At 36.2% G+C, this 23,525-nt stretch overlaps 3 protein-coding genes across 19 annotated transcripts in view; 1 reads left to right on the top strand and 2 right to left on the bottom strand.

Annotated features, from left to right (window-relative positions):
- Window positions 1-6,328, bottom strand: part of LOC112050340 (E3 ubiquitin-protein ligase RNF19B) — an 88,372-nt gene extending 82,044 nt beyond the window's left edge. Inside the window, exon 1 of the mRNA XM_024088592.2 lies at window positions 5,720-6,328. Coding sequence (XP_023944360.1) covers window positions 5,720-5,843 — 124 coding nt within the window. The 5' untranslated portion in view covers window positions 5,844-6,328. The remainder of the gene's footprint in view (window positions 1-5,719) is intronic.
- A 2,629-nt stretch (window positions 6,329-8,957) lies between these two features.
- LOC112050345 (alpha-2-macroglobulin receptor-associated protein) lies at window positions 8,958-20,057 on the top strand. 2 transcript variants are annotated; one of them, XM_024088599.2, is made up of 7 exons: window positions 8,958-9,267; window positions 10,466-10,678; window positions 12,271-12,481; window positions 14,267-14,422; window positions 15,947-16,044; window positions 16,689-16,748; window positions 18,046-20,057. In XM_024088599.2, the coding sequence occupies exons 1-7, from the start codon at window positions 9,088-9,090 to the stop codon at window positions 18,175-18,177; spliced, it is 1,050 nt and encodes a 349-aa protein (XP_023944367.2). In that variant the 5' UTR covers window positions 8,958-9,087; the 3' UTR covers window positions 18,178-20,057. The 2 variants fall into 2 exon arrangements, with proteins under 2 accessions (XP_023944367.2, XP_023944366.2); XM_024088598.2 differs by having other exon boundaries at window positions 16,689-16,778.
- A 1,308-nt stretch (window positions 20,058-21,365) lies between these two features.
- LOC112050343 (ankyrin repeat domain-containing protein 17) overlaps window positions 21,366-23,525 on the bottom strand; it is a 72,175-nt gene continuing 70,015 nt past the window's right edge. For 13 of the 16 annotated variants that reach the window (XM_052883920.1, XM_052883922.1, XM_052883923.1 and 10 more), the window contains 3 exons: window positions 22,899-23,105; window positions 22,327-22,515; window positions 21,366-21,733 (listed from right to left, as the gene is read on the bottom strand). In XM_052883920.1, coding sequence (XP_052739880.1) covers window positions 21,707-21,733; window positions 22,327-22,515; window positions 22,899-23,105 — 423 coding nt within the window. In that variant the 3' untranslated portion in view covers window positions 21,366-21,706. The remainder of the gene's footprint in view (window positions 21,734-22,326; window positions 22,516-22,898; window positions 23,106-23,525) is intronic. The other 3 variants (XM_052883928.1, XM_052883927.1, XM_052883924.1) reach the window with 2 other exon arrangements.

Raw genomic sequence — 23,525 nt, 5'->3', positions numbered from 1 at the left:
TCAGTCCTAATATAGCAGTGATCACTACAGAGACACTACATATATGTGCCATCATACATACATACATACAAGAGTGAATAGGCATCTTGTAGGCAAGCGCGTTCCACCATAGGCCGCATCCTCGCTTACTGTCAAGCATGATTGCAGTCAAGCGTTCGCTTATATAATGTAAAAAATACAGCGTGGTGACATTGTTTGTTTCCATGGCAACTTTGTTGTTAGCTATATTTCAACTTTGGCACCTTAATAACATATCAAATTCGAATATGACGTGTTATAAGTATTGACGTTTCAAATGTGCATTATAGAGACGAATTTACCTCATTTTAAGCCGGATTTACATTTGTCTGACGTGATGTGTCGTGACGCATCAGAACAGAAACGGTATCACTTTATATGGCACCGTTTACACATAATTACGTGTTGTAAAAATCATACGAGTACAAATTACTATCACTTCCAAATACGTACTAACCTACCAGAAAGATTCATTAGACTAGACAGTTGTGTATGACTGTACTTACCTATGTATATGTATAAGGCTTTTGGTGTAGCATAATGTTAATAATAAATAAGTCAGAGTATTTTAATACTGTTGTTCTGTGCAATGTGTGCAAGAATTGCACTGTCAGATATCGGATCGGGTGGTGTAAATTTCGCGTTGATATTTGACAATATAATTAATTTGAAACTTTATTAAAGAAACGAATTATTCTAACTCTGAAGCCGGTTTACCTTCTCACATTATCATTAAAACAATGGTAGGTACTTAAGTAATTAATTATTTTAACAACATTCCGAATTACATCCTGAATTCAGTTGGTAGGTAATAATTATTATGAATCACAATGTGAAGTGCAGATGAAGCAATAATGCATATATAAAAAAAATATATTATTATACATACTGTCTTGTTGGCCTTACTTCGCTAAGTGAGGTCAACAAGATTTATAAAAAACATATACAGGCTGCTCTGGAGTATTTCTCATAACTTTGGGGTTATATTCTTTACCAAAAATTAATTAAAAATGTTAAAGAAATTAATATTTTCGGGGTAAATAATATTTCTTTAATCCTATCCTAACGCAATTATGACGTAGCCAAGTTTGACGTATTTTAAAATGCAAGGATAGAAGGCTTACATGGATAGTCGGAACTATTTGAATTACTTTGCATGAAAACATAAAAAGTTTTTATTATTTAGAAGTAAAAAAATATTGCAGTTATGCAATTCGGCTTCTATAAGTGGACTCGTCAACTCAACGTCAACTTTAAAATTACGGGAAATACTGAGCACCTGTATATCTATACTAATATAATAAAGCTGAAGAGTTTGTTTGTTTGTTTGTTTGTTTGATTGAACGCGCTAATCTCAGGAACTACTGGTCCGATTTGAAAAATTCTTTCAGTGTTAGATAGCTCATTTATCGAGGAAGGCTATAGGCTATATATTATCCCCGTATTCCTACGGGAACGGGAACCACGCGAGTGAAACCGCGCGGCGACAGCTAGTGTATTTTATAAATACGTAAAACAAAATTTCAAGGAGATATTTTTACAGGCGGCCGGAGCCGGAGTACTTTAACAGAAATTTTTATTTTATTTTTATTTTTTTTAATTAATATCTATATTATATTTATATAAAATTTGATATGACTCAAGTACCCTATTCGAACTCGAAGTTGGTACTTTTAGGGTTCGGTACTCAAAGGGTAAAACGGGACACTATTAATAAGATTTCGCTGTCCGTCCGTCCGTTTTTCACCAGTCTGTATCTCTTAAACCGTGATACGACTCGTTGAAATATTCACAGCTTATGTATTTCTGTTGCAATCACAAACACTACAAATCATTACCCTTCCTTTTGGCGTTGCCGTAGTCGGTTAAAAAACAGAATAAAACAAACATTTATTTAAAACTTGCAACAAACGTGATTTTTTTGTCATTTTTAATAATATAATGATAATAATGATAATGGTACGGAACCCTTCGTGCGCGAGTCCTACTTGCACTTAGTCAGTTATTTCAATTGGTATATAGACGTCCTTGATGGTTATTTCATGATTCAAACATTTTCAAGATGGAACAAATTGATAAGCGTCACATATTTACCGATTCGCATCGATTATCGGGTCCTTGGAATAACAAATTAATTTAATTTCCAATTACAAAATTCTTTTGTTTCCAGCTCATGAAAAAAATAAATTTATCGATCCCAACAATGCAATATTTACGTACTTACCTAACACATTGTATTGTTTCATTAATTACTAGCGGAAACCACGCGGTTACACTCGCGTAGTTCTTGTTCCCGTGGGAATCATCATCATTAACAACCCATATTTGGCTCACTATTGAGCACGAGTCTCCTCTCATAATGAAATGGTTGAAGCAGTGTGGTAGGTCGAAGCTCTTTATCCCCTCTACTATAAAGAGGTATTACTAAATAGATTTTACTCTAGATTAACAGACATTTTCGTCCCAGAAAATCCATGATTCCCGCTCTATTTGTGAAAATCTGACGTACACGAAGTCGCGGGCGTCCGCTAGTGATTTAATAAGATACAACAAAGATTCTTGTGCAAAGTCTTACAATATGTAAATAAAGTGTTGCTTAATAAAGGCCCTTGAACACATATAGCGTTAATGATTTTATTCAGTATCATCTTCAACCTTGCATTTGAAAGTAATGCAACACATTTAACTATTACTGCGACCTTACAGCAATTGGGTTAAGGTACCGTCTGTGTCACCTGTGTTGGTTACAGCTACTTAATTATTTATTGTATGCATATAAGCACATATGTACATGATTACTGCTAAATATTATCACATAAAATTTCATTTTCATGATTTTTACGTTTTGAGTTTAATGTTGTTCCCGATCGTCAAGGAATTCCTTAACCCTACATCCTATACTCACAAGTCCAGGACTCTGCTCGGAGCTTTTCTCTCTACCACACGATGGACCCGGCACCCGCACAGTGAATCCATGGAATGCTAAGATATTCATCTCATTGTATTTGTTTTATTAAAAGTATAGTTATTTGACACTAGCGTCGTTCTCGTCCCCTTAAGATTATGGAGTAAAGGATAGCCTAGTATACTCACAAATAATGTGGCCTTCTAGTGGTAAAAGAATTCTGGATACATTTTTGGCTCTGGATTTTTTTTTCTCTTTGGATCTGCGATCAGTCGTTAGACTTTAAGCAGGTGAGTTGTGAGACTTTAGGGCGGTTTCTGACAGGAGAGCCATAGCTCTGCCGTCACCTAGTCATCGAGCACGTCAGCTCGCTCCAGGCGTTGATTCGCGGCGCTACCATTAATGAGCTAGCGAGGCGATTGGGAAAATGGTCGGAAAATTTAAACAAGTAAAAAGGACATAAAAATCAATTTTTTTTACTTTTAACAACTTATACAGATTTTCAATTATCCAAATCAATTGGGTAACATCAAAGAGTCTGGTGAAATTAGTTTTTGCTGTTATTACAAAAAATGTCTTCCTGGATGACTGAACCACAATATTTTATCAGGTAATATAAAAAGGTTAAAGTTTTACTAGAACTACATTAACTCTATTGTTTCACATTTTGCTCTCACATACTCATGGCATGGTATTTATTAATTTGATTCAGTTATAAAACTATCAGCCATTGTTCTTTGGGAAACAATAATGAGAAATGATTTCCTAATAATACTGATTAGTTTTATTGCCATTTGTACATGGAAGTAATAATGTTCACAGAATTAGAATTGTATTTTTTTAAGTAATTAGTTTGCCTTCTATCGGAAGCCTAGGCCTGGAAGGAGATGCAGGATGCTTATACCCCCTTAAAGAAATAAAAAAATTGTATTACTTATATATTTATTTATAAATAGTTTTTACACTTCCTGAACACACAACTCAACATTATAGACAATATTTAGGTATTATTTGTTTAAATAACTTTCATTGTTTACTATGCAAATAAATGAAATGAAAATAATTAGCCACATTCCTTTGCCTCAGTTTGGACACACTAGTGTCTTATCTAATAATATAAAATCTTTGGCTAGCACATTACTTAATGTAAGTAAACACAAAGTTGTGCATGTGTTCAGAGGAGTAGCTAAATTCGGATCACTTTTTGCTGTGATTAGATTTAGATATATAACATATCTAATAGTGGTTGTCATACAATGAGTGAGCCTTGATGCTTCAAGCTCAAGATTTTATGATCTCCTTCTTGTCATATCTGTCTACTTCAATATTGAAGTGCATGCACATTGAGTAACTGGGAAATCTAGATTTTGTTTTGAAAGTTGCACAACTCTCAATAGCACTAAAAACAGGATTGTTTTAGCTTAAAATAACATCACTTTTAGAAATGGGTAAAAAACAATAGAAATTACACTAAGGACATTATCTGTTATCAGGGTCTATTATAAAGGGTCTTAACTTACAGGAAGTATTGACTAATATTGTTATAGGTCAGTAAAATTCTATATTTAGCTCAATTGTTCACCAGTGTCACTGCAATTACAACTTTGCAGTGTTAAATATAGAGATCAAATTCATCTACAGTTTGTAGGTTAATGGCAATGACCTATTTGATTGGGACCTTATTGTTTCAATGCCTTGCAATTGGCTATGGTCATAAAAATGTAAGTATAATTACAATAAACTGCTTTCTGTATTCAAGTTAACAGTACATTTACAAACATCCCATTATCAACTGATAAATTAAGCTAAACTAAATTTTTCAATAGGTGATAGGTGTTAGGATGTCTGAGTTACACAAAGGCAGAAGTCAAAGTGTCAATTTCTTTTCCTTACCTACAAAGAAAATGTTGCTTTTAACTATCAAACTTGTGTTATTTCATCACATTATTGTAGTTTATCATTTTAACTACAATGTTGGAAATCGAGAAGTCGTGGATTATGAGGTACTGCCTACACTCTTCGGAACATGAACTAACTAGTTCAAAGAGTTAAGACTATGGAAACAACAAGCGAATGTACAACAACTTAAGACATGAATATATAATAGTTTATTTATCTGCGAAAAGCCAACAAACCCATTGCACATACAGAGTATTTTGTCAGACCTGGGTGACGTTGTTGCATGGCTCAACTCAAGTGCTAGCATAATATACCATAAAAATATATAACATGAAAAATAGTTATTGATTTCTTTGGATTTATCTTATTTTTTCTTAACTTATAAAATGTACTTGTATATTGAATGTAGTTTAAAGATAAGACAATAAATATTGGAAAACAAAACAATTCTTATTTTACATTCCTATATCTAAGTCAAGTATTTTTAATATTTTTATGGTTTGAGTGAGAAAACCTTCATTGTATTTTTTCCCAGTTTATTTAAGTATTAGATATGAATTATAATAATAAATTTATAGGTTGAAACCTTCTAAAAATTATGTTACCTACTTTCACAGCAAAAAGGACAGAAGTGAATTTATCCTTTCTTAGTGCATTTGTAACCAATGTAGCAGTAGCTAACATTGGAGACATATTTAGATTTCTATATTCATGAAGTTTTCTTAATGTCTTGTTTAACCTTGCAAGACCCTCATACTATGTTTATATCATATTTTATACAACCAAGATTGTAATAGAAGAATTCTTTTGTTTATTCTTCAGCCTGTGTGAGTAACAACTTTTTTACAAAGGGAAATGTAATTTTAGTGAATAAACAAAATTGATAAGGTGACATACCTGAATGCGCGAGTCTCCGGCCCACTAAAGGGCTGTCCAGAAGCAATCGACGCAAGGACCAGCGGCCGAGAAAACCACCACCCCAGCCGCAGCCGCCGCGTCTCATCCCTTCGCGTTCCACCATCACGAAATGATATACATCACACTAACTTTGAGCACAAGTTAACCCGATGTTAACACGGCAGCCGTCAACGCGAGACTACCGTAATACCGTTACGATTTTACGAACCATCTGTATCACGAAGTATTAGTTTAGTTTTTTTTGAATTCTTTTCGCAAGTGTTGAGTAACAGTTCACCTAGCGAGGCGCATCAGCGAGAGAAAGTGGCGATGCCGATGGTCAGGCTCGTCAGACAATCGTGCACGTCCACAACTTCAGATGCAGTTTTTAGCAGCATCCCGTTTTACTGATTTTTATCTAGTAGATAGCTCTAGTGTTGTCACGATAGGTTGTTTAAACAAATAAGAAATTACACCGACTCTTAACTACGGTCCATGATAAAACAAAGACATTTGAGAAAAAAAAAAACACTCAATTAAAACTTGAACTTAAAACACCAGCCGCAACTGTTCTGACTTCTGAGTTCAACAAACAACTATGACTTGACTTCGTGTTCGTTGTTCGTACCAAAGATTACAGTGTATTATTGGAAATAGATAGGCTACTCGAACTTTTTTCGGAACGAATGTGATAGCGCCATCTAGTGACTAGATACGGTATTTTTAGTATAGTAAAAAGTATAAAAATAATAATGCATATTTTTTGTAAAGGAGAGACATTTTTGATTTTGTAATAGTTGAAGAAACCAATTGAGAAAAACAAAAAAAAAGACAAAAAGTTTTCCTTTGTTACCCCCGGGCTCGAACTCAGGATTATTTTATTGTGCCTTTGTTATGCACCACTAGGCCAAATGACTATGTGGAAAATCGTTGAAATTAATGTACACTTACTGTTTTTTTTTAATAATCCATTTGCTTTAGAAATACAAACACATTCTTTCTATTACGCGTCAAAATTAAAAGGATAAATAATTCTTTTTTTTCGGTTTTTTTTCCGTATTTACACGGGTTTAATCTCTAAAAACATTCTAGTACGTACACATCTATGTAATTGTATTTACTATCCTGGAATCTTAAATCTAGAATGTAGATGGCGCTGCTTCATAAAGATTTCACGTTCTTCTAAGTTCCCATGGCATGGTTCGTACTTCTTAGTGTAGTATTGTACAAGTAGGAGTAGGTATTGAGATTGAGAATCGAGATTCGAGAATCGAGAGGTCCAGCTAGTGACTAGCGATTTATGTCGTGAAAAGAAAAATAACGTAATCGTTTATTTACTCTGTGGTATATGCGCAAGCACAAACGACTCGACATACGACTTTTAGACCTAAGCCATTAATAATCTATATAATCTATACTTAATATAATAAAGATGAAGAGTTTGTTTGTTTGTTTGTTTGTTTGATTGAACGCGCTAATCTCAGGAACTATTGGTCCGATTTAAAAAATTCTTTCAGTGTTAGATAGCCCATTTATCGAGGAAGGCTATAGGGTATATATTATCCCGATATTCCCACGGGAACGGGAACCACGCGGGTGAAACCGCGCGGCATCAGCTAGTGGTAAGATAAGACTCGACTCGTATCTGAACTTGTATAAATTGAAAGTAAAGATATTAATAATATGGTCCTTGAAGTAAAGTATCACTAACTATACGAATCATGCCCTCGTGAAATAATGGCAAGAATACTGGCTGCATTAATTTAAAATATAATAAATTCCAGTATGGTAATAATACTAATTGAATGGCTCGTTGTCGTCGTCTAAGTTACTTCAATATCTCAACCCGGAGTTGTGAAATTGGTGTTGTTACACGCTCGTGGTTTGAAGAAAACTTTAAGCTGTTGGTCCTGTTCATTATCAAATCTGATAGTAACTTTTTTCTTCATAAAATTTGATAAAATTCAAACGTTTGTTCCGATTTTAATTTTTTTATCCGAAATTATCGAATACATGGAACGGGGAATCGTTATTCGTTACTCGATTTACGTTTGCAATCTCTAGTTACCACAGAGGTAAAATAAGCTAGAAACTGACACCAATGTGACTAGCGTTGCCAAACTTCCCCAGTGGTAGAGTTCCTCAAATTGCGGGGAAATAGTGTGTGATTGTTTGTATAAGGGTAAAACTTAAGTTTGGAGTTTACACCTTAAGAATCGGTTTTTCATTTAAAGCCCCCGGTATAAAAAATATGGAAAGTTTTATTACGAAGTCAAGCGAACTACAAACATTCGTAGTTGAGCGCGGCACATTATCGTATCATCGGGATTCGGGATAATCGATTGCCTAAGATCAACGCAGCGGACGCTCTTTATTCTAGGGCAGTAAATATTCATCATTTCTTACATAAAACAAGCAAAAACACAGTAAGCACCAGTACAAGCCACTTCTCACATGTGCGTATATTTTTTCGTCTTTTTATTAATTTTTGTTCCTACAAGGAATAAAATCATCATCATCAAATTGAAATATTATGGCCAAAACCTTATTTTAAAAATTGCAAACTTTTTTCTTTATTTCTGCAACTGGGATATTTTTTATCTTTAATTTGGGCAAATTAACTTTGATATTTGGGAAATTAGTGAAATAGGTGGCAACGCTACCTGCCACTTCATCATTGTTCATCTCTTTGACATTATTAGATAGTAGATCTTTTATCTATGGTACGTATGGTTCATCTTGACAGACTGTTTAGTGCGTGTATACGTATAGTAGCAGGGTTCCCAACTTAGGGGTTTTCCCCCCAGATTTAGGGGGCAAATAAGTGAAATGGGATTTTTCTAGGGGTCTGAAATTTTTAGGGGTATTTTCAGGGATTTTTTGACTCTTTAATATTTTTAAATTAATGATAATTTTAATATTTCTTTCTTGACCTAGGGACTTATAACGACATATAATACGTTATTCTACAACCACTCTGAGGCAACTGGCGGCAATTTTCATCGAATAAAAAAATCGTTTTTATTCAGTAAGTTAAATCTTCAGATAAAGACGTAATATTTCGTCTGTATTAAATATAGAGTTTTTAAACATATTTCATCATATTATTTCTACATTATTATGAATTTTTATTTTTAGGGGGACAACTCAATAATTAAGGCGATTTTAGGGGTTTTTGACACAAACTTTAGGGATAAATATTTTGGAGAGTTGGTAACACTGTATAGTAGTGGAACTGTATAAAGTGATCTGTGGTGGAACTTGGTCTTGGAAATTGGAAAATCTTCATTCAAATGTTTATGTTGGGAAATCTATCAATCACATTTGTAAATGTTATTATAGTATAATTGTATCAACTATCAATAATAATGGCTTTTTACCAATTACTTCGACTTGTTACTATAATCTATTTAATCAATAATGTTTTATCTGAAAATAAATATAGTCGTACTGCCAATGAACAGGAGAAAAGCGAAATCGATTTCAGGACTCTGGAAAAACCTTTCAGGATGAATAAATTAAACTTGGTGTGGGTGAAGGCTCAACAGGTAAGATTTCATACACTAACTTTTCCTTAGACGTGCTTGATCTTTTTCCTGTAATAAAGCCTCTGACATAAAAGAGGGAGGTACCGGTAAACTTACACGACGGCCTGACTCCTTTATTGGTGTTGTTTATGATTTGGACGTAAAATACTTTGTATAGTATATACTAATATAAACTAAGAAAAACAAAGCCCTATTTCCTATTAAATCAGAAAAGATCAAAAGACAATGTTGGTTTATTGAGAACTACTTAAGGGTCGCATAAAAGTTATTCAGTATGCAGTTTAGTTATCATTCAACTCCATGCTCAGTACAGTTCATTTCATGTAGCATCTTGCGGGTGACAGTTAGTTTCACTTTTGTAAGTTTGCTGCGATTCACGATAATAGTACATATTATCAACATCATAAAGTCGTCTGTCACCGTACCCATGCTATCTGGAACTGCCTAAGACTCCTGAGACTGCATCCTTATGAAATTTATTTCATTCTACTCCCTCTATCTTGATAAAATTACTTTTATTTGTATCTGTAAACTTTTTTATATACCTGTGATAACTGCATTAAAATTAACAAACAGAAAATAATTAAAAATTGTGTTCTGCAGTTTTTCTTCTATTGCCCCATTTTCTACAAAATTATTGATAGTAAAAATTATTATGGTTTCTATTTGGTCTTATTATAGTACTAGCAATCACCCTCAATCCTGCAACTGCATTAAAACATAAAAAAAAGTAAAAGATTTTCACATAAAGCTTGCCTGTTCCCCCCATCCTCATTTAAAAGCCTTTCCTCTTATGACTGACTATTATATTATACATATAGATGTTTGACGATGTCGTGAGGTAACCTGCACACCAGAGCTTTTCTTAATAATCTGAGTCTGTGAAGTCTGCCAATCCGCATGGGCCAGCGTGGTGCACTATTGGCCTAACCCCTCTCTCATTCTGAGAGGGGACTCGAGCTCAGCAGTGAGCTGAATATGGGTTGATAATGATGAAATCCTAAAGTAACCTGCTGGAAAGCTAGGAATGGAACCCAGAACCATTCAATCAAAAACCACAATTCTGCCAACTATGCCAGAGTGGTCTAAATTATTACAATCCAACTAGTAGTTTTAGAGCAGAGCCTATATGAACAAACAAACTATTTTGCTTTATAATAATCTTATTATAATACAAGTGTGACTATTTTGTTTGCAGAGATTAACAGAGCCAAAATTAAAGTCACTGTACAGTGACTTGATGATTCAAGACAAAGCAGAGATAATATACAAAAGGGTGAAGAGCGAGGGGGGTGACAAGGAGGGCCTGCGGGAGGCAGACCTGCGGCGCAAGCTCTCCACCATCATGACCAACTACGGGCTGAGGGAACACTTTGAGGATACATCTAAAGGCAAACAAAAGCAAGATCAAGTGAGTTTATCATTCTGTGAGAGGACATTAACGTAGTCTGCTTTCTGTTCACTGTTGTGCTGTTTTATTTTTTTTTTCATTTCTCTTTTTGTTGTCTATCAGAGGCAAAGATTGTATACTATCAAATATGTTACTTGCCTACAAAATCACTTAATCCGAATTTACCTACTCCATTGAGTGCCTAACATTATATTTTCATGTATTTAACCTGAGCACACAACTCAACATTGTAGACAATATTTAGGTATTTGTGTTTGGCTGGAGGGAGGTTTCGGCAGTGGCAATTTGCAAGGTTAAAAAAGAAAAAAATACAAGATTTAAGGTGTCCACGGCAACAAAGGGGGGGGGGGGAGGGAGGTTGCTGCGTTATCACAGACACCCTAAATCTTGTATTGCACATCACAATGTTAGGAAACATTATGAAGTTTGCTTCCGACTATAATCTCCCTGATGTTGATTTATATTGTATTGTTATCAACTCATATTCGGCTCACTGCTGACCACGAATCTCTTCTCAGAATTAGATAAGGTAGATGGGTTACGGCAAATTGTCCACCAAGCTGGCTCAATGGATTGGCAGACTTCACACACATAGAGAATTAAGAAAATTCTCACGTATGCAGGTTTCCTCACAACGTTTTTCCTTCATCATATGAGATATGTGATATTAGAGCTTAAAATTTGGTCTTATTTTAATCAAAATGATTTTAGTAGTACCACAAAAATGGTAAATTATAAAATAAAAAATTGTAGCTATTAACACCTTCTGTGAACAATTTTGACATGTATGTAGTCAATAGCCAAGCATGTGTCAATACTATACCTCTATTTCACAACTTTCACATAATATTCAAACACTGACTAGACTTGTTATGGTATACAACAAGATAATTAAGCTTTTATCAGTGAAATGAATAAAACCATGTCAATGACACTGAATCATGCTTATTATCAGTAAAATGACTGCACCTGTAGGTGTCTATAATAACTATACCAAGCTGAATGTAGTTTATTTTGTATTTTTATTTAAAAATATTTTTTTAACAGAAATCGCACAAAGGACAATAATATCTGTGAATTAATTAGAATTTATTTGCTCAAAACATCAAATATGAAATGTAATGTTTTGAGAAAAGGAATTTATTCTGATTATGAGATATTTCAGTGTGTGTACAAATTCACTGTTTTTTTACTCTCATAGTTTGATTGGTGATCCTAAGTTCCGCCAATCCACAATGCAACAGCTTGGTGGGTCTAAACTACAAATGTCTCTGTCTCCTTAATGAGTGAGGCCCTGTAACATTACAATTCTTCACAAAGTTCCATTTGAAATATGAATAACACTAGCTCACGCCGCACGGTTTCACCCGCGTGGTTCCCGTTCTCGTAGGAATACGGGGATAATATATAGCCTATAGCCTTCCTCGATAAATGGGCTATCTAACACTGAAAGAATTTTTTTAAATCAGATCAGTAGATTCTGAGATTAGCGCGTTCAATCAAACAAACAAACTCTTCAGCTTTATAATACTGGTATAGATTACACTCTTGACTACACTGTTATGTCTAAAATATTGTTATGTCTGTTTAAGGCTTTCAACGAAGCAATGGACAGCTACATTAACAAGAGTCTGTTCAAAGACAAGAAGCTGAACATGCTGTGGGCCAAGGCGGAGGCGTCCGGCTTCACCAGCGAGGAGTTGGCCGCCCTGAGGGAGGAGTTCATGCATCATCAGGACAAGATCGACCAGTACTACGACTTGCTGGTCAACATGGAGGCAGGGGAGAAGGATGGATATAAAAGTATGATCTGCTTATTCTACATCCCTACTCGATACAAACTATAAAAAACCAATGGTGCAGTGGTGAGTGCGATGAATTTACAAGACGTAGGTCCTGGGTTTGATGCCCAGTTGGATAGATTGAGGTTTTCTTAATTGGCCAGGTCTAGCTGGTGGGAGGCTTCGGTCGTGGCTAGTTACCATTCTACCGACAATATTAATTTCGTGTAGTACATGGAATAAGGGTCCGAAATATATCGATATCAATTGATAAAAGTTAAGGATTTCTTAGAAAACTTAATTTAAATATCACATATTTTTTCAAATTTTCCAGACGTCACAAATGCTGTCGTCCATTTTGTGACGTCACTAACACACTTGACACCCAATTACAACGTTTAGTACACTAAACGTTGTAATTGTTAACTAATATTTTTGTCAAACGCTCCATTTGTATGAGATTTATTATAGTGACGTCATGAAACAGTTAAAATATATTTATGGCCGACAGGCGTTCTGGCTCGTATTTTCAAAAACATTTAAAAACTAAAATTTTGAATTTTTGTCTCAAAAAATATAAAAAAAACATTTTTCAGTCTAGTAGAACGATAATGAACTCTTTAAAAGCATTTTTAAAAAAGTGTCAAGTAGCATTTTAATATTTGAAGCAGCAACAACTAACTTCTGTTAAAACAATTTGTGCAACTGAACATGCAAATTGTTTTAACAGATACAATTGATGTTCACTGTGTTGTCAGTTATTGTAAGAGTTGACCTTAATTCAGTGTTATCAAGATGTCGAGTTTAGAGGTCAAGCCAATGTCTACTTGTAGGCGAGAATAAAAAAATATTCTGTCCTATAATTGATCAAACTGTGGCTCACAGAATGTAACCTTAGTATGAAAATTTCCATTATAATGATTACCTAGACTTTAATAAACGCGGGCAAATAATTTCACATGAAATTTTTCATGTATAAGATAAATTGAATAGAAGCAGGCAATATTGCGGAAGCTTATTAAAAAGATAATAATAGCAAAAACATCATCCGGAACAGACAGACATGCAAAAGTCGTTTTATATTGTAAATCTCTATGAGCGTCGAGATTTTTTGTCGGATCTGGGTAAAGTCGCATACATTTGAAGGATTTTCGCAGACAAAAGCAACTATCGGCCATATTTATAAACAAAAATTAAGATTTGAATCTTTATTTTCTCCAAAGTAAATTGAACTTGACGTAGTAGTGATTAAGTCCATTCTACTATGAAGAAAACTGTTTCATATTACAGCCCTATTGGATGTGTACTGTTTACCAAGAAACTAATTAAAAATGAGGGTATAAATCGCTAGTCATTTCATACCTAATAATAATGAACTTGTTCTTAAATTAATTTCTTATAATCTACACTAATATTATAAAGCTGAAAGTTCGTTTGGTTGTTTGCTTGAACGCGCTAATCTCAGGAATTACTGGTCCGATTTGAAAAATTCTTTCAGTGTTAGATAGTCAATTTAACATGGAAGGCTATACTTTATCCCCGTATTCTTACGGTTAAGGGGGTGAAACCGCGAGGAGTCAGCTAGTATAAAATATGGCCGATGTTGTATAAGGTCATGGGCGTAGCGAAATACGGGCAGATGATCGGTCGGTCTATGGGCCTTCATACCAAAAAGTTAACATATTCAAAGATTTAACTTTGTTTCTTCGATACGAAAAAGACCATAAGTGGATGTTTCGGACGAAACTGAGGCTGAAACTAAATAGACTCCTGTCTACGTCCATTTATAAGGTTAATTTGATGACAGACACTGTCAATGAGGAGGAGTTGGTGAAGTTCAACGAGATACACCAGGACGAGACGGACGTGGACAAGGACTTCCTGAGCAGCGCCAACCTGGTGCGGGAGAAGCACAGGGACTTGCGCGACGGGTACGACCGGCTGCAGAGGATCTCTGCCAGAGGTTGGCCACCATCATCATTAACGACCCATAATCGGCTCACTGTTGAGCACGAGTCTCCTCTCAGAATGAAAGGGGGTAGGCTAATAGTCCACCACATTGGCAGACTTCACATACATAGAAAATTACGTAATATTTAAAACAATATTTAAGGCCGGATTCGAATCTACATCCTCAGAATTGAAAGCAGAGGTCATACCCACTGGGTTATCACAGCCTAATTTTTATAACTGATTTGGATAATAATTTATGATGAAAGTTTGGCTTGTAATCAGTGTCGTGCAGAAGGTTTTTATTAATTTGGGGTATGAATAAATGTACAATGGATGTCCTTCCCCAATATGTACCTAATGCAATGATAATTGTATACTATAGATCGGTTACGTCCCTTCAAAATCACCGCAAAAAGTGATTGAGATGTGGAAATTTCCTCTTTTGAGTGCCTCATTTTTCATGACCTAGTAACACATCTAACAGTATTTAACATCATTGACCTAATGAGTCTTCAGTGTAGGCAATGCATTTTTGCATTGTACAAAATGGCGCGTGTCTTGTATGTAAAACTGAAGGAGCATTAACAAAGTTTGATGTCATTATCAATCATCATTATCAGCCGATAAACTACCACTGAGGGACATAGACCTCTTGTAGAGTGCTACATAAAGAGTAGAAGTTAATAAAAATGGAACCAATAAACTCGCAGTGTGGCAACACCACATTTACTGTCGCTATCACAAATATCTGTCATTATAGAGCAACCAATCATTATTGATAGTTTTATCAGATTTTTAAAATCATAGTGGAATTAAAGATTAGATTATTAATAGCTGACGCCTGCGACTTCGTCCGCCATTAGACCTCTTTTATCCGGCCCTATCGCAAAATCCGTTCTTAGCCTATTATATGATACCTACAATTATAGACTACCTCCCTGCCAAATTTCATCTATGTAGGTCAAGCTGGGGATTTCGTAATAAGGCCATTTATTACGAAATCCCCAGCTTGACCTACATAGATGAAATTTGGCAGGGAGGTAGTCTATAATTTGTAGGTATCATATAGTATCAAATCATATCGCTAAAAATATTTATTTTTGCTTGCATTTTAAAATTTTAATGTTTGGCTACGTCATAATTATAAGGATGCGTATATAAGGGACACATTTTCAAGATCCATTTACAAAAGAAATAATAATTACTCCGAAAATATTAATTTTAGAACACATGCTCTTTGAATATGTTTAATTAATTTTTGGTAAAGAAAACAAAATGATCTTACAACGTTTTGTACATTTGCTAAAAGGTAGTATCTATACTAATATTGCTATATAAAGCTGAAGAGTTTTTTGATTGATTGAACGCGCTAATCTCAGGAACTACTATTCCGATTTGAAACATTCTTTCAGTGTTAGATAGCCCATTTATCGAGGAAGGCTACAGGCTATATATTATCTCCGTACTACTACGGGAACGAGAAGCACGCGGGTGAAACCGCGCGGCGTCAGCTAGTGTCCCATATTTGTCCCAGGCCCCGCTAACAAGGAGTTCATCGAGCCCAAAGTGCAGGGGCTGTGGAAGATGGCGGCGGCGTCCAACTTCACTGTTGACGAACTTGAGTCTTTGAAGGTATGTGTGTATTAGAAAGAAAGAAAGAAGAAAGTAGTATACTGGTTTAAAATGACAGTTTTTGATGGCCCCCGTGGCGCAGTGGTATTCGCGGTGGATTTACAAAACGGTCCTGGGGTCGATCCCCAGCTGGGCAGATTGAGATTTTCTTAATTGGTCCAGGTCTGGCTGGTGGGAGGCTTCGGCCGTGGCTAGTTACCCTACCGGCAAAGACGTACCGCCAAGCGATTTAGCGTTCCGGTACGATGCCGTGTAGAAACCGAAAGGGGTGTATATTTCATCCAACAAGTTAGCTCGCTTTTAACTTAGATTGCATCATCACTTACCATCAGGTGAGGTTGTAGTCAAGGGCTAACTTGTAAAAGAATAAAAAAAACAGTAACATCTTTTGTACGTATGTCTTTTTTTATATTCAAATTTTACCTAATCACGATACATCCCTGTATTTGGGTCACAAGAATTGATATGTGTACCAAATTTAAACTGGATTGGTCCATTGGAGAAAACAGACAGGCATTGAAATGTGCGCAAGTGATATTAAAAGGGTTCCGTTTTTGTACTACTTACGTACGGAACCCTAAAAAAAATTCTAAGTTTTTTAGTAGGCTAGTTTACACACAACAGCATGGCCCGACGTATTGCAGGTGGAGCTGAAGCACTACGAGTCTCGTCTGCTGAAGCTGCGCATGCTGCACGCCGACCACGTAAGCATGCATGAGAAGCATCGCGGCAAGGTCACCTCACTTTTGATTTACTTTTTGTCACTTCACGTCGCTGCATACGTTACGTGATTCAAATCGGACGAGTTCATAGCTCGTGCGCTGTAGCAGGTGCGGGTGACAGTTCACTTTAGTCACAGGTTAATCAATAATATACAGATGTAGCGTACGGAACATGACGGTGTCGTCATAGGCATATATAGCGGGTGGGCCGTGCCCACCCTAGAATGGACCTGTACCCTAGAATTCTGGGCTACCGATATGGAATTCTACTATGATACTAAGGCCCGCCCTAGGAAATAATCCTAGCTACGCCAATGGGTGTCGTGTCGTACCCGTCACGGATACGAAATTCAAAAACGAATACGTTCTCTTGTCAGTACTATACGAACCGTGGGATCAGTAATTTTAAATAATAATCAAGAAAAATAGCGTCTTATGTTTTTAAATTTTAAAAATTGTTCTCAAAAACTAAAGAAATAAGATGGAGTATTTTTTTATTGGTTAATATTGATTATTATATTAATTTACGCAACTGTTGTTAGTGTTAAATTTTGAAATACAAATTATGAAAAAGTTTGTATAGGCAGATGTCAAGGTGACGTGTGACTTTTTTTTTGTGGGTTGCCGGCTTCAGCGCGCAGTTTGTAACTTTCTCTGGTTACTTTGTGATTTTAGTCTTGAAAGTTTTCCGTGATTTCCGATAATAGTACGTCATACGGTAACTGTCACCAGCATCTTGCTACAGCGCACGAATTTTGTAAAATTATTATTTGACGTTGTCATCTTTGACGTCCCGGCCATAGATAATACACTATATATTGAGAGTCCCGCCTGTGTTTGCACGTACTGTTCTATGTTCCGTATGCATTGACAATTATTCATCTTTTGTTTTTCACACTTATGGCTAAGTAGATTTCATGGACTCCACCTAACAAGTTAGCCCGCTTCCATCTTAGACTGCATCATCACTTACCATCAGGTGAGATTGTAGTCAAGAGCTAACTTGTAAAGAATAAAAAAAAAATGTCTTCCAACAAAAAAAAATTATCTTCAATGTATAGTGTACATGTACACAGCGGCGTGCATGAGGTTTTTAACGTGGATATGCACCATAAGTAACAATTGGAAAATTCCTTGCTCAAGTAAGTATTTTGTAAGTCCTTAGGGTAGGCAGTGCATTTTTGCATCTATGAAGTGCACGCCACTGAGAGTACAGCACATGTACAATTGGACCTGTCGGCTGTCACAGTTATATTACAAGTATAGATGCTATGTGCAGTTGTCGGCGGCGGGCGACAAGATGGACTACTTCGCGGACCAGCAGCAGATGATCAAGAAGCACACGCGCAAGGTGGAGAAGCTGCACGCCGACCTGGAGGGACGCATCATGGCGCGACACACGGAGCTGTAGATCACTAGATTATACCTAAATCGTATAAATATTTCATGGAGAATAAAGTTTTGCTAGCCACTTACCATCTAATAAGTTCACGCGTCTGCAGCCCTAACGCACATGGCAACCAACACACGATCAGTTAACGGATGTCTTTCCAGTTGCGCTGCCATAACATGAGCTTATTGGATGGTGAGTGGCCAGAATTACGCTCTAGATATTAAATAATGTATTTTGGTGTGAATATTATTTTGTATTTAGGGCTCTGTTATCAAAATTCACAAGCCATTGTCTTGCGCGTTTTATTTGTGACATACACGTTGTTCATAGAATCTGTTACACGATGTTAATACTGCGAAAAGTAAATACACCATAGTTAAGTTTATACGTATACTATAAAAAATGACCGACCAAGTGAAAGTCGAACTCGCGCACGAAGGATTCCGTACAATAATTTATTCAAATATTTATTTGTCCTGTTTTTTAGAAATTTCAATTGTCTATCACGATTCATGTGATACAGTCTGGCGACAGATGGACGGTTGGGTTCGACGGCCTCCGTGGCGCAGTGGTACAAAACGGAGGTCCTGGGTTCGATCGTCGGCTGGGCCGATTGAGATTTTCTTAATTGGTCCAGGTCTGGCGGGAGGCTTCGGCCGTGGCTAGTTACCACCCTACCGACAAAGACATACCGCCAAGCGATTTAACGTTCCGGTACGATGTCGTGTAGAAACCGAAAAGGGCTGTGGATTTTCATCCATAACAAGTTAGCCCGCTTTCATCTTAGAATCATCACTTACCCTCAGGTGAGATTGTAGTTAAGGGCTAACTTGTAAAGAAAAAAAAGTCTTAGTAAATAGAGGCCCGCTTTACCCTTTGTGTACGAAATCCGAAAACGTGCAAGACAATGTGAATGTGTGTGTGCCAAAGTCTAGCCCAAATCAGTTTCAGTAAACATTCACGCAATATGGAGTGTGCATGTATTTTTCAACCGACTTCACAAATGAAAGAGGTTCTCAATTCTAAGCATAATATGTTACCTCATAACTTCGTCATTTATTAACCGTAATTAAAGGGGGCTAGACGGCAGATTGGTCTCGTACCATTTTCATGAAAGTCAGTTTAGTAATTTTGTGTTAAAATCAAAATAACTGAAATATGTCTTTGAAGTCGGTTAAAAAAGATTAATGTAAAACCTCTATTATTCTCTGCAAATATCTATTATTTTTAAAAACTAGTGCGAACTTAGGATATGACGTCAAAAATAAATGTCTGTAATTCTTAATTTGAATAACATATTCACTTTTATGTGAATTATTCAATTTTATATAATCATTAGATGTACCAGCAGATAGAATGTATCCAAATATTTTAAGAACCAGTAAACGCTATTCCAGTAAGTATAGGTAAATATCTCACTTCTTTATAATGATAATGTCGTTGTTACCAAGGCGAGATATGAAATGTTTCATGTTACACATAGATATGAAATTGTACTTTAATGGCAGCTGAAAGTAACTTTATAGGCTAGTAACAAAAATATTAATTAAGTACTAGCAAATGCCCCGCGGTTTCACGGCGATAAAATAAAGCTAAAGTTACTCGGTAAAGATATAGCTTTCTAATAGTGAAAGAATTTTTTAAATCAACCGAGTAGTTTTTTTTAGTTAAATTGACAAACAAACAATAAAATATTTCCTTACTACAATATTAGTTAAGATGATTTTAGGAAGATCTGCTCAAAGAAGCATTAATAATAATTAAATGCACAAGATTAAGTATATAGTAGATAAGTTAAAAGAATTCCTAATTTTTAAGTGTAAAATTATTAAATGATTTTATATTATTTTCGTAATGGACGAATCTCGTTTTTATTTTCAATAAATAATTATAATTATTACGAATGTTTTATTTATATACCTTCTTACCAGTAGTTTTATTTAAAAACTAGCGGATGCCCGCGACTTCGTCCGCCCTTAGACTTAAGACTTGCCTCTTCAATCCAGTACTTACAGTAGTAAAAATGGAGTAACTTCTCCCGTTTTCCCAACATTTCCCTTCACTGCTTTGCTCCTATTGATCGTAGCGTGATGAAAAGTATACTATAACCTGCCCAGGATTATGAAGAATAGTTGTACCAAGTTTCGTTAAAATCCGTCAAGTAGTTTTTGTTTCTATGACAAACATACAGACAGACAGACAGACAAAAATTTTACTGATTGCATTTTTGGCATCAGTATCGATCACTAATCACCCCGATAGTTAATTTGGAAATATATTTCATGTACAGAATTTACCTCTGCAGATTTATTATAAGTATAGAAAAACACTATTGGGAGCCCGAGACGTCTATCTATATCTGTGCCCGTCCATTGTCACTATAACTTCGCGACTCGCTGAGCTATGGTGGCTTTGGTTCTTTTGCGGATCTCCTCATTTCTGATTCGATCTCGCAGAGAAACTACAAGCATAGCTCGCTCCATCGCCGGCTGAGTGGCTGAGCCTTTGTTACGAATTCCTTGAGTATGGGTGGTATTAACATTAATTGTTTATATTATTATAAAAAGGAGACATTTGTACGAAGTTGTTGCAACAGTGATGGTATATAAATAAGAGGGTATTTGATGACTCGAGTTTAGTTCTTTGTTAGGCAGTGTGAACACCGTCACGCTGCCAAATAAAAGCACTATCGCTGCTACCCGTCACGTCACACCTTATGCCACCCATAGTTAGCGACTAAGTCTGAGATCCATAGGTCAACACGGGCAACACTCGCTGTTCTTGTTTATTGGACTATTGTCATACAAACTTCTAACGCGTGTGAAAAATAAGTTAACGTTATTTTACATACAGGGTACTTGAATGTTTGGGATTCTCAAATATTTTGGTATGTTCATCAAATTTCAGAAAGATAAAACAATAATTTAATTCGTGAGAATTGAGAAGGCTCTATTCAAGAACACACCGGACAATTTTAATAACGGTTTATTTGCCTACAACTTACCGCATAATGCTGCTTTAATCATATTCGAGACAGCGAGTCCTCGGTAATAATTTACTTATAAATATACACATTACCCAAATAAACCTAATTAAAAAATTATAATAATAATAATAATAATATAATAACTATAATATTATAATAATAATATAGAATCATTAAAAAAAATAGAATGAAATCAGGTATTATTAAAAAACACCAAAGGTTACAGTGCATCAATATATGATATTTAATCTTTACAAGCGGATTCATCAATACACGTTATTCTTCGCTTCACTCGACGAACTCGATATCGTATTATGCGGTATTATAATAGTGTAAAATATCAACAGAACATAGGCTCCGGAATCACATTCCGGCGAGCGCTGCGAACGCCACGAGCGGCGGCGCTCGGCTCCAGTCGGTGTTCGTGTTCGATAGGACATTTCTCTATTATGTATATAGATAATCTGTATAATATAATCTTTCTCACTAGTATCTACACCATTTGCCAAGGGTTACAATTATATATAATCCTCGTGGGATAGCTCGAGCGGCGGCGCCGCCCTAGTGGCTCCACTTGCTCCAGGCCTGCTGACAAACAAAATGTGTACCCGTTAGTATGGCAAGAGGGTAGTTGACTCATATAATAAACACAATATTAATTTCTCATAGTAGATGGAATAAGGGTCCGAAATATATCAATATCAATATCAATTAACAAAAGTTAGGGATTTCATTAAAACCTTATTTAATATACGTATATTTTCAAATTTTCCAAACGTCAAAAACGCTGTCGTTCATTTTGTGACGTTGTACTAACACATTTGATGTACTAAACGCCAAACAAATTGTTAACTAATATTTTTGTCAAACGCTCAGTTTGTAAGAGATTAGTTATAGTGACGTCATGAAACAATTGAAATATAGATCATCATGGACGACAGGCGTTTTGGCTCGTAATATCAAAAAAATATGATTTTTTTTTCTATTTAGTAGAACGATAATGAACTATTTAAGAACATTAAAAAAAAGTGTCAACTAGGCTGTTGTTACTGTTGTAAAGTTTCTACCAAGTCAAATATGATAACTACGATTTTTACCAATGGTCGCCCTACCCCTCACGATAAATATTGTATGGCTGTCAAAGATGACGGTGACTAGTGTGTGTGTGTGTGTGTGTGTACCTGTTTGTCGGCGGTGTGGTGCGGCGCGTGCTGCTGCTCCCAGTGGTGCTGCTCGGCGGGCGGCAGGTAGTGCAGCGGCAGCGTGTGGATCATCGACAGCGCCGCCGCCGTGGCCGCGCTGCCGCCCGCGCCGCCCACGCCGCCCACGCCGTACGCGCTCTCCGCGCCCATGCCCTGCACGCCTTGTTGCTGCAATCAACCAGTTCCATTTATGAATTATATAAAATTTATTATAAAAACAATGTCTAAAACTAATTGATTCTTCAGCCAATACAGCAAAACATTGATCAAGTAATCAATGTTCAATCTTCAATGTCTAATTTGTATTAAAATTTCATATGTACACACATGTGAAATTTTAAATTGCAAATGAAAATTGGTGTTAAATAATTTCGATGTGTGAGTTTACTTCATCCCCCTAAAACAAGCGACAGAAAATTTTGTTGGTGAATTTGTGCGGGGTGCATGTCCATAAATTACCATGTAAATTACTCTATGCCGAGAAGTGTGACAGTACCTGGTATCTGTCGTGGTCGGTGCGGTGGTGCCGGGGATCACAAGTGTGACAGTACCTGGTATCTGTCGTGGTCGGTGCGGTGGTGGTGGTGCGCGTGGTGCCAGTCGTCGGGCGCGGTGAGCTTCCACGCGCGCTCCGTGCCGATGGGCCGCGGCTTGCGCTCCTCCTCCTCGCCCCAGCCGCCCACGCCCACGCCGCTCATATTCACGGAGTTCACGTTCATGCCCACGCCGCGCTCCAGCAGCGACTGCAATTCCATACCCTATTTATTTTTAGTACGGAACTTTAAACCACATTTCATTACTGAATAAACGTACTATTTCTTTTAATATGAATTTATTTTCAGTATTAAAGATGTATAAGACTAAAATAATTACTACTAGAGGACGTTCACGACTTCGTCAGCGTTTTTTCAAAAATCCCACGAGAACCATTAATTTTTTCCAAGATAAAATTCCAGGTTCAGCCATTCCAGGGACTACAACCAAACGACGGTCAAAAATGTTAAAAAAAGTTCGTGATTACATATTTAGAAATGACAGATAAACACAATTTAATTAGTGTATCTATCTATACTATTATTATAAAGCTGAAGAGTCCGTTTGTTTGAACGCGCTATTCTCAGGAACTACTGATCCGATTTGAAAAATTTTTCCAGTGTTAGATAGCCCATTTATCGAGG

This window comes from Bicyclus anynana, chromosome 10 (genome assembly GCF_947172395.1).
Source record: "Bicyclus anynana chromosome 10, ilBicAnyn1.1, whole genome shotgun sequence".
Classification (NCBI taxonomy): domain Eukaryota; kingdom Metazoa; phylum Arthropoda; class Insecta; order Lepidoptera; family Nymphalidae; genus Bicyclus; species Bicyclus anynana.
The sequence above is the reverse complement of the archived record's forward strand: the minus strand, read 5'-3'. Positions and strand labels throughout refer to the sequence as shown.